Here is a 12,181-nt window from a genome sequence, read left to right on the forward strand (position 1 = left end):
CCCACAAAAGTTGAATTGCATTGCCCAGGGAAATGAACTGAGAATTGTCTGAGAATAGGAAAAAACCATAGATGTTTCAAGTTCTCATGGAAATAGGGACAGTGTGCAAGCTTATGATGGAAACTTATCTTGCTGACTGTTCCTTTGCAGCCTCACAACAGCAGGTATCATTCCAGTTGCCTTTTGGGGAATGTCTGCATTGTTTCTCCTTGTGAGTCCCAAGGTGTCAGGTTACTAGGATTATGATTAATAGGCCTCATCTAAAAATCCATTTACCATCAATTACCGGAATATTCCAGGTAATATTCTGGAATCAAGCTTACTTTCTCTCACATTGCCATAAAGTAGACAAAAGAGGCATTGATGGTCAAGACCTCTGAAGCTTCACCTGGGTTCTAATCACAGTTCTTTGTTAGCTTTGTATTAAAAAGTGTGGACAGTCTCTCATGGATTGTTGTGAGGATTAAATAAGAATTGTGTGTTATGATACAAGATCAATTACTAACACATAGTAAATGATTGCTCACAATGTCAATATGATCAGTTTTTAATCTATGAAAGGGAATTTTTCTGTTGAGAAGAACATTTCTCATTTGTTGAGTCAAGATTAAATTGAATTTGGAGGCCAGAAATAGAAACCTATGAAGAAAATATAGGTATCTTGGGATCAGAGTTCTAATTGTATGTCACAGAGTGATGTGTTAGAACCTTTCAGAGCCAGGGGTCCTGGGACCATGATCAGCTGAGTCTAGTAGCATCATGATTAGTGAGAAGGTAGAGCAAAAATGGTATAACACCCAAGAATCATACTAGCTACCATTTCTCTCCCTGCTTTATCTTGGAGTTCTTTCCATGATCCTAAATTCTCTAAGGTATATTAAGAGATATGAGAGTAGACTCCTCTTCTGTAGACCTTCAGTCCATCCTTTTTTTCCTTCTTCTTTTTTTCTTCCTTTTTTCCTTTTCCTTTGTTCTTCTCTCCATCCCTATTTCCCTTCTTTCAACTAGGAAATATTAAGGGTTTTCTGCATGTAAGGCCTGAGGTACTCTAGCTAGTCACAAATAAAACATACTTTCCCAACTCATGAATGGTGTAGGCTAGTAAGGAAGATTCAGTTAAACAAGAATGTGATGAGCTTTAAGATACAAGTTTTAAATATGAAGAACTAGGGGAAAATTTGGCAGTTGGACTTAATATTATCTGTGGAACAGGTAATGCTTCCCTGCATAGAAATTAAGCAGAAGGATTTTAGGGAATTTTGTAGGTTGGAGGAACAGTATATGAGAAGGCCCAGAAGCTAGAAGGAACATGGTGTTATTAAGGAAATAAGATTCTATGACAGGAACAGAATATGAGGGAGTATGTGTAAAGAAAGTTGGGGGAAGGTGGGGGATGGATAATGGAAGGTTCTCAAAGCTATAACAAGGAGTTTGAATAAGGAGTAGGATCAGGATTGTTCAGTTTTTTGATGAGAGCTTGGGACAGATTTTGGAGTCAGGGAGTTACTGACATTGTTTTGTTCTTCCTTTCTGGAGTTTTTTTGTCTTTTGTTTTTTTCCTTCCTCGCCTTCCTTCTAGTGGATTAAAATCCAGATTTGGGCCATGTGCCCTACCACTGGGGTCTCACTCAGCTGACGTTAGCTTGAACTTTTTATTTGCAGTAGTTATGAATATATTGCTATTTAAACTAAAAAAAATTGCAATTAGGGTATTATGAAAATGATAAACTTTATAACTAAATGCAGTGTTTAGTCACAAGAACATTATTTGAACTGACTTCTGGTCAAATCAGGATTAATATTTTCCATTCAAGTTACTAAATCCCTTCTTGACATTAAGTACAACAGTAGCAGCTGCTTTTACTTAACATTTACTTAATATTCCTTTGGATATAACTTTTTATATTTTCCAAAGATGAGTACCGTATGTGAAAATTTGCACATTATAATTAATTACAAATGGTGACTTTTGTTTTGAACTCATTTTACCACTGCACAGGAAAAATCTTTAATTTGAATGTCTGAGTGCTAAAAATACTATTTTTAGGACCTGTTGAAAGTAAACTATTGAAAATCATGTGTTTTATATAGCTAATCCAGAACCTCAGATTCTAAGTAGAAAATAACTTTAAAATTGTGAATATGGCAAGGTAAGTAACCAAAGGAGCATAGTTTACAATGAAATAAGGTCTTTTTTTTAACAATCTTATTCAGGTAACATTTCTTCATTCAGCAGACAGGTACTGAGCACAAACTCATGCCATGCTGTGATCTCCTGTCTTTTAAATCTCACCTTTAACAGCGCTGTTCTCTCAATAATATTTTTATTTCTTCACATTCCATATTTTTCCTTGAGATTATTATATGCATATAATGAAATTCAGTTAGTGTTTTAAGAGTATGAGACTAGAAATAACCTTAATTCTGTAGTCCCAAGTTTAAAACTTTCTTAAAAAGTAATCTTTTAGCAAAGTTACTTAATTTCCAACCATTACTCGCCCCTTTGTTTTGAGATTTGTGTTTCTTGGTAGAAAATAATGAGAGCAAAACATTTATCACCATTTACTCTGTGCTAAGTAATATTAAGTACTTGGCACACTTTAACTCATTTCTTACAACAAAACTGAAGTAGATGTATATTATCCATATGTTACAGTTGAGCATGAGACACAGAAAGATTAGATAATTTTCATAGGTTTACAGAACTACTAAGTGGCAGAACCAAGCCAGGATGTCTTCAGAGTCTGTGTTATTAATCACCACACTTTGCTGAACAAATAACAGTAGTTTCCAATTCTGGGTATGTACTGGAATCACCTGTGGAGCTTTGTGAAAACAGCTGCCCAATCTCAACCTAGGCCTAGAGAATTAGAAGCTCTGAGGGTGGGATCCAGGTATCACTTTTTAAGAAAAGGGGTGACATAACTGCTGTGGTAGGTCTTTGGTCCCAGAAGTTTCATTTTTCTCATATTGTTGACAGATCTCTTAACTTTCTACCCAGTGTAATTTTTTTTTTATTCTTGAGTTCTTAGAATCTATCCAGTATAATTTTTCAAACATCCATTATCTTGTACCTTTGAAATTGAGTTAAATTAAATGGTTTAGGTGTGTTTAGTTTATCCAAATTTATCTTTTCATTGATGACTAAAATGAGAATTAAATTAACAATTAGCTAATCACATACTTTCTGTTTTGTGATTATTGTAGTGACTAATTTCACTAGCAGTTACTAAATGAAGTATTATATACATGAATTTTCTTTAATGTTGTTCAGGAAATTGTTTATTCCATGTTGATGTTAAAGCAGATATATAAGGAACTCTTCAGATCTGGAATCGATCCATTTCTTTATTCATCCTCTCTTTTTCTGATTGTTTGTGGCCCAACACTTTCTTAAATGGTTTTTTTAACTGGGTAAAATTTACCTAATGTGAATTGCAGAGATGTTAATGGTGTAATTTGATGCATTTTCATACATGTGTACACACACATAAACATCACCCCAAACAAAATAGAGAACATCTCCATCATCCCAGAATGGTTCCTCATGCCACCTCTCAGCCAGTCTCCACAGGCAGCCACTCTTTTGAGTTTTGTTACACTAGTTTGGTTTTGCCAGTACTTGAACTTCACATATGTATAAAATCATGTGATATATACTCTTTCATATCTGGCTTCTTACCCTCAACAAAAATATTTTTGTGACTCATCCGTGTTGTTGAATCTATGTGTAGTAATTTTCTTTTAATCAAAAAATAATATTCAGTTGTATAAATATACCAAAATTTGTTTAATCAGTCTCCAGTTGATGGACATTTGAGTTGTTTCCAGTTTGGGGCTATTATGAGTAAAATTGTGTTGTTTACTTTCCAAATATTTGGGGCTATTCCAGATATTACTAATTTAAGTGTTTCATGGATAGAGAAAATGCTAAGTTAGATTTCAATCTTTTGAAAAGTAATGAGAATTAAAGCCCAGTATATATGTTCTGTCTTGACAAATGTTCCATGTTCACTTAAAAAGAATCAGGATTCTGCAGTTGCTAGATGGTAGTGTTCCAAAATGTCAGTTAATTCTTAAGTAGTTGATAATATTGCTAAAATCTTCTATAGCTTTGAGGATTTTTTTTTTTTTTTGAGGAGGATCTCTAGTTCTGTCAGTTACTGAGGGAGGAGTATATACTGTTGCAACTCTGGCTTCTTATGCTTACTATTTGCATGGTATATCTTTTTTTCAGTCTTGTAGACTACGTCTTTATATTTAAAGTGTAGACAAAGTTGGTTGTTACTTTTTAAATTCAGTTCGATAATCTTTGCCTTTAAATTGCAATATTTAGTCTATGTAATATAATAATTGATATGGTTGGGTTTAGGTCTGCCATTTTCCTATTTTCTGTTTGTCCTATCTCTATTTTGTTCTTTTGTTCCTCCTTTTTGGGGGGAAAGGAGCCCTTTAGGGTTAAAAGAATATATTTCAGTATCTAATTTTAATTTCTTTATTGAGTTTCCATTAGTTTTTGCTTTGGTGATTACATTATGCATCCTTATAATCTACTTGAAGTCAATAAAATGTAAAAACCCTGTAAGTATAATTTCACTTATATTTGGTGTCACTCTCCTTAATTGTGCACATATACTGACAACTAATTCTCATCTTAATCTGAAAACATCTATTTCATCTTCATTTTTGAAGGACTTTTTTTTTTTAATGATATAGCCAAATTCTGGGTTCTTTTGCCACTTAAAAGATTTCACTGTTGGCCAGGCGCAGTGGCTCATGCCTGTAATCCCAGCACTTTGGGAGGCCAAGGCAGGTGGATCACCTGAAGTCAGAAGTTTGAGACCAGCCTGGCCAACATGGCGAAACCCTGTCTCTACTAAAAATACAAAATTAACCGGGGGTGGTGGTGCACCCCTCTAATCCCAGCTACTCCGGAGACTGAGGCAGGAGAATCGCTTAGAACCTGCGAGGCAGAGGTTGCAGTGAGCTGAAATTGTGCCACTGCACTCCAGCCTGGGAGACAGACTCTGTCTCAAAAAAAAAAAAGATTTCACTGTCATCTGGCTCTGCATTGCTCTTTACGATATCCATTATTTTTGCTGTTTCCTATTTGTACTGTTTTTTTCCTCTTTATTTTCAGGATTTTATCTTAATCTTTGGTTTTCAGCAGTTAAATCTAATATACCTACCTGTGAATTTCTTTGCATTTATTCTCTTTGGAGGTTTGCTAACCTCCTTGCATCTGTAAGTTGTATTTCTCCAAATTTGCTGATTATCAACCCTAATTTCTTCACATTTTATTTTCTTTCCCAGTTTTCCATTGTTTATCTGGGACTCCAATGACATATATATTAGATTGTTTGTTTAGCCTTAGGTCACTGCAATGCTTTTCCAGTTGTCTTCACTTTTCTGTGAAAACACCACATTTTATCATTTTTATTGATCTGTCTTGAACTTTACTGACCCTTTCTTTTGCCATCTTTTATCTGCTGTTAAACCTACCCGGTGAATATTTAATTTCTAATATTGTATTTTTTAGGTCTAGAATTTCCATTGTATTTTCTTTATAATTTCCACTAATCTGCTGAGATTCCCCCTTCTATTTTCTCATTATGATAATCTTTTAAGACCTTAAACCTTTATTAAACCTGTTTTTAAGTGGTTTTTTGGTAATCTTGACATTTGGGTCATCTTGAGGTTGGCTTCTACTGACCACTTTTTCTTTTGACCATGACTCTCATTTTCCTGTTTTGTTAGAGTGATAACTTTTGATTGTATAGCAGGCATTGTGGATGATATGTTTAAAACTCTGGATTCTGTTATCTTCTTCTGAAAAGTGCTGATTTTTGTTCTACCAGGTATTTAAATTACACAGATCACCTTCAGCTTGTAGAGGTTTTGTTTTATACTTTGTTAGGGAGAAGCTGTTTCAATTTTGTTCTTGGTCTCAGGGCAACTTCCTTAGTTTAGGATGTAGGTTTTTTATCCTAAGATGTGGCCCTCTTCCAGTTTTAATTGAAAGCCCAAAGTGTTTACCAGGCCATGAAACTGTGGAATTCAGATGCCAAACTTTGTTTCCCTGCAATGGGCAGCAGCTGAAATCTCTGTTCAGCTCATTTAGCCTTCTAATGGTTGTTTTTCTTTGGGTTCCCACACATGGAATTTTCTGGCATTTTCTTTCTCAATTTTCAGTTGTTCTGGAAGCAGACAGCTCTGTGTCCTGGTGACTCAGGCTAATAAGAGTGCAACTTTTTGACTGAGTTCTGACCACCCTGCTCCCCATTAATACTGAGGACTGCCCTCTGGTTAAAAGTCCTATAAATGTGGGTCTCTGGCTCTTTTTTTCACCCCCCAAGGAGTGAATCCATTCTAGTTTCTTCCTGCTTTTGGCTGTTCTTCAGTGCCTACTTTAAATAATTGAGGGGTTTTTTGTTTGTTTGTTTGTGTGTTTGTTGTTGTTGTTTTTTCTTTTTGGGTTTTTTTTTGTTTTTTGTTTTTTGTTTTTTTTTGAGACAGAGTCTTGCTCTGTCGCCCAGGCTGGAGCGCAGTGGCGCAATCTCAGCTCATTGCAACTTCTGCCTCCTGGGTTCAAGCAATTCTCATGCTTCAGCCTTCTGAGTAGCTGGGACTACAGGTGCACACCAACATGCCTGGCTAACTTTTGTGTTTTTAGTAGAGACAGCGTTTTGCCATTTTGGCCAGGCTAGTCTTGAACTCCTGACCTCAGGTAATCTGCCCACCTCGGCCTCCCAAAATGCTGGGATTACAGGTGTGAACCACCACCATGCCCGGCCAATAATTTTTTTTATATTTTGTTCAGTGTTTGTCATAGTTGCATATGCAGGAGAGTTAGTCTAATACATGTTCCTTTGTCATTACTATACCTGGAACACCAGTTCTTTATTTTTATAAAATTTACTTCAGATGGTTAATGTATTTCTGATTATGATCTCATTAGTTCTATTTTATTTCTGTTCATAGATATGAAGAGAAGGCTACTAAAGACTTGGAACGATACAATAGTCAAATGAAGAGAGCCATTGAACAGGAGTCACAAATATTAAAAGATGGCAAAAAAAAGATAAAACCCACCAGCGCATGGAATTTGGCCCAGAAGCACAAGTTGAAAACCTCATTATCTAATCAACCAAAACTTGATGAACTCCTTCAGTCCCAAACTGAAAAAAGGAGTCAAAATATTAAAATGGTACAGATCCCCTTTTCTATGAAAAACTTAAAAATAAATTTTAAGAAACAAAACAAAGTTGACTTAGAAGAGAAGGATGAACCTTGCTTGATCCACAGTCTCAGGTTTCCTGATGCATGGCTAATGACATCCAAAACAGAGGTAATGTTATTAAATCCATATAGAGTAGAAGAAGCCCTGCTATTTAAAAGACTTCTTGAGAATCATAAACTTCCTGCAGAGCCACTGGAAAAGCCAATTATGTTAACAGAGAGGTATGATGATACAATACTTTTTAAATGTGAAAATATTTATTATAATAGTTCATACTAGATTAAAATTGAAGGTAGAAGCTTGGGAATGTTTCATAGTAAGGATTAGTGGTATTTATTTATTTTAATCTTTTAAAAATTTGATTTCTAGGCCAGGCATGGTAGCTCACGCCTGTAATCCCAGCACTTTGGGAGGCCAAGGTGGGTGGATCACGAGGTCAGGAGTTTGAGACCAGCCTGGCCAACATAGTGAAACCCTGTCTCTACTAAAAATACAAAAGTTAGCTGGGTGTGGTGGCACACACCTGTAGTCCCAGCTACTTGGGAGGCTGAGGCAGGAGAATCGCTTGAACCTGGGAGGTGGAGGTTGCATTGAGCTGAGACGCAGCCATTGTACTCCAGCCTGGGTGACAAAGCAAGAGTCTGTCTCAGAAAAAAAAAAAAAAATATATATATATATATGTGTGTGTGTGTGTGTGTGTGTATATATATGTATATATATATATTTGATTTCTAATCTTTAATGGAATTGTTTATAAATACTATCAGAATACTCTAGATAGTTCCCTTTACATTTAGTAAGTATGAAGCTCATTTCTCTTGTACATTAGTGACTTCTAGAGTAATTTTGAAGTTAGATTGCCATGTCTTTATTTCATTATGTACTCATTGTTTTAACATTTTCAAACACATAATAAAATAGAAGTATAAGATGCATACCTTAATCAGTAATTATCCAAGACTTTGCCACATTTGCTTTACCTTTCTATACAGTATATACACGTACATTTTCTTTCCTTCGCCAAAATAGTTTAGAACAATTCCCCCTCCTATATCTTTCAATATCTCTCTCTCAAAAAATGGCTGTTTTCTCACCTAACGACAATACCTTTTTCATACCTTAAATAATAATAATTCCTTGGAATTGTTCCTTATTATCTCAAAATACCTTTTTTCCAGTTTTTAAAAAAATTTATATTTAATTTGTATCTAAACAAGATCCACATACTACATTTGGTTATCTTGTTTATATATCTTAAAAGTCACTCTATTATTGTAGATTCTGAGTCATTTGTTCAGTGGAATGTTCTGTTGTCTGTATTTGCTTTCTTATGGTGTTCAACTTCTCTCCCCCATGTTTAATTGGGGGTTAGCTCAGGAGGGCTGAATAGATTTAGATTCTATTTTCTGATGAATCTACTTAATAGATTGGCTATGTGCTTCATATTTCATCACATCAAAAGGCACTGTCACTAGGTTCAGCTAATGACAGCCTGTCTCTCACTGGAAAGTTTCCCATCAACTTTTCCATGCAATGGTGCCAATCATTGATGATTTTTGCCTGAAATAATTTTATTATTGGTTGTAATATAGGGTATTTCCTTTTCCTATTCTATATGAGCAAATTGCTTTCTGTAAAAATGAATAACCTTGAATGACAAAGCCTGGGGAGACAAAAAAAATAAAGATTAAAAAATAAATAATGACTAACCTATTAACATTTCCCTTTTTTAACTTAATATTTCTTTTTCAGTCAGACACAGGTAGAAGAGAATCATGACAAAAATAATAAAAACCTGAAGTTTAAAAAGATAATTTGTTCCCTAGGACACATCGTTAGATAACTCTTGTTTCAGAACTTCCAAGAATAAAGCAGAAATCATTTATAAAATGTGTTAAAACTCTTGTTAAAGACACTGCCATCATTGGAGGAGAAAAAAACAGGGACAGAACACAGAAAAACATCTGTTAAGTCTGTCTTTTTAAATAAGGAAACAGCAACCACATTAACCAAAATCCAGTATCTTTCATAGTATTCTCTTGAGATTGGCTTAGGAAACTGTCAGGAACAATTAGAAAATAGTGTCTTAGGCTACATTCAAACAGTTTAAACACCTGATGGTGCTTTTCTCTTTCTTCCCTAAAAAAGCTAGGGTACATCTGAATTTTTAGACTTGACTGCTTTTCTGAATGGCATTTGTAAACTTCATTTAAATTTCATAAATCTTTTTGTGCTTTTTCAAATTATAGGTTTTTAAAAATATTTTTCTATGTGATGTTCTGTTCTTCAAAAAACAAATACATTAAAAACTATTATTGTGGGACCATATTGTCCTGAAAAAAATCTTTCTTAATTGAGCATAAACAGGAATAAAGATTAATTCAAAATAGTTTTTCCTCCTTCTTTTGGAATGTGGCATCCCCATCACAGTTAATGATGTAAGTTTTTCAAAACTGAGTCAGGGACTAATTTATCCCACAATGCGACAATGTGGGCAGGCTAATTGTAGGTTGGGCTCAGTTTTCTTGCCAGAGTTCTAATGCTGTTTGTATAACTTACCTCTAAATGGAATAATTTAGGTATCTAGAAAGTAAGGCCTCAGTAATAATAACCTTAATGATGGTTAATATTTATTGAACATTTACTATATCATAGGAATTTGGCAAAGTTTTTTCATGATCTTCACATCAACTTTATGAGGTAGATAATATCCACATTTTATAGCTGAGGAAACTGAAATGTAATGGTTAAATAACTTACCTAGGCTCACACAGACAGTAAATAAGCCGTATGTCCAAGATTACAATCTAGACAGTTTAACTGTGGAGCCTGCACCATTAATTGCTATGCAGTATCATAATCATCACCACCACCACCATCCCTACTGTCTCTCAGATCGATTTTTAGGATATTGGTTAGATGAAACAGAGTAAATGGAATATATAGCCAAAGCTCTCTTCTCTATAATATCAGCTCTCACAGCCATTGGGGTCTTCAACCATTCAGAGCTGATAAGCAAAGACATCAGTGTACTGGAACACAGAACAGTGACTTGCATACATACCTAGGACAATATCTGCCACAGGGTAGGCACTCAAATATTCACTGAAGGAGTGGCAAAATGGTAACTATTCACATTAACCCCTGCAGACACCTTTTTGCAATGACTATAACGCATCTTGACCAAGCCTAAAACCAGTATGTGTGGTTGATTTGTACCCTCGATAATCTTTGGCTTCCTCAAGTTTTGCACCACTCAGAATCATTTCATATACCACCTTTGGCAAACATGCCAGACTTGCAGTAGACTGAAGGAAGCTCTAAATTGATTAATTTATTAGTTCCTAGAAGAAAGAGATTACATGTTTATCTTTTCGTTACAGAAGAAACTTTGAATAGCAATTGAAAATTTGGCAGGGTGGACCACCTAACTTGACAGTGTATTATTGTGTCTGTTTTAAAGGAATAAGATGAAATTATTTATAAAGTTTTCATTTGTATTAGAGCCATTTTTAAAATTTCACATTCAATTTGTAACATTCTAGAAGACAGATTGTCTTCTTTCTGTATACTGTGTGCAGTAGGTATTTTATAAAATATTAACAGAAATGTAAAACAGTGGTTTTTCATAGGGCTACTTATACCTTTGTATTTTGGTTAATGATGATAACACTTGTCAAAGGGCCTTAGGATTAACTTTTTCCCATAAACCCTCTTATTTTGTGTTTTTAATAAGTTAAAGGGCCATAATTTCTTTTTCAGTCTTTTTAATGGATCTCATTATTTAGACGTTTTATGTAAAATGACAGCAGATGACCAAAGATACAGTGGATCAACTTACCTGTCTGATCCTCGTCTTACAGCGAATGGTTTCAAGATAAAATTGATACCAGGTATGATAGTGTGGTTTAATATTTTCTGATCTGGAAAAATTAGTCTTGTTCTAAGAGTTACATTTGGGTTTCATGATTTACAGATATGGTGGTATATTTTTGTCTCACTATAAGTACAGTGTCAGCTATGTTAAAACATTTATTTCAAAACATCACCTCTGCCTGAAACAAGCCAGTTTGGCATCTCTTTCAGTCCGATGCTTTGCATTTGCATTTTCATAACTAATCAAATAGTTTTATTGTAATTTTTGTCATCCTTTCACACAATATTCAAACTGCCTGCTTTGTTTAAATTATTAAAATGCTCCTTTAGATGATAAAACAGAAACATGTAGGATATTGGAATTGCCTAACAAAAATGGACATCTTTGCTTTTTAAAAAGCATTTGCTTGTTTTGCCAATTTGACGTGTAACATCAGCAGTTGTACTATACGGAGAATGGATGATTTGGTTCCATGGCTTTGCTAAAAGACTGATAACCCTCTTTGCTCAGTATGGAAATTCACTGGGTGGATTTAAAAAGAAAAAAGAAAATCCATCTGGCTAGAGACTTCAGTTTTCCTGGCTGGCCTCTTCTCTGTTCTTTTGTAGTTTCCATACTCAACTGCCTTCTGCCCTACCTTCTGTTACTTTCTCTTCATCTGGTATCAAAGAGGTACAGTGGAACCATGAGGAAGGACTCCACTGTCTCCCTTCCTGCCTCTAAACTTGTCATGCCCAAAGTATAGAAAAACAGAGCTCAACCAAAATAGTGTTTGAAGATTTTTAAAGGAATGCTTTACTGAGATATGAAAATAAGTAAAAACAATGTACAAAAGCATGGAGCTGGGTATATACAGAAAATACTTTGGTGTCCCAAACATAAACTAATTTTACTTGATTTTTGTGATTTTTAAGGATACCTAAGCTAAGCTTCTTATCTCCTACCTCAATTCTATTAGTCCAAATCCCAGCACTGCCATTTAAAAACAATGTGTTTTGGGGAAAGTCACCTGGCCTCACTGTGTCTTCATTGATAACAACTAATAATTATTGAATAATTATTAA

General features: G+C 34.8%; 1 protein-coding gene across 14 annotated transcripts in view; it reads left to right on the forward strand.

Moving 5' to 3' along the window:
* PMS1 (PMS1 homolog 1, mismatch repair system component) overlaps nucleotides 1–12,181 on the forward strand; it is a 96,285-nt gene that overhangs the window by 73,726 nt on the left and 10,378 nt on the right. For 9 of the 14 annotated variants that reach the window (XM_063645636.1, XM_063645637.1, XM_063645635.1 and 6 more), the window contains 2 exons: nucleotides 6,982–7,461; nucleotides 11,003–11,133. In XM_063645636.1, the coding sequence (XP_063501706.1) occupies nucleotides 6,982–7,461; nucleotides 11,003–11,133 (611 nt within the window). Of the gene's footprint in view, nucleotides 1–6,981; nucleotides 7,462–11,002; nucleotides 11,134–12,181 lie in introns of those variants that run through there. The other 5 variants (XM_063645643.1, XM_055289995.2, XM_055289996.2 and 2 more) reach the window with 3 other exon arrangements.

Source organism: Symphalangus syndactylus, chromosome 8 (genome assembly GCF_028878055.3).
Source record: "Symphalangus syndactylus isolate Jambi chromosome 8, NHGRI_mSymSyn1-v2.1_pri, whole genome shotgun sequence".
Taxonomy (NCBI): domain Eukaryota; kingdom Metazoa; phylum Chordata; class Mammalia; order Primates; family Hylobatidae; genus Symphalangus; species Symphalangus syndactylus.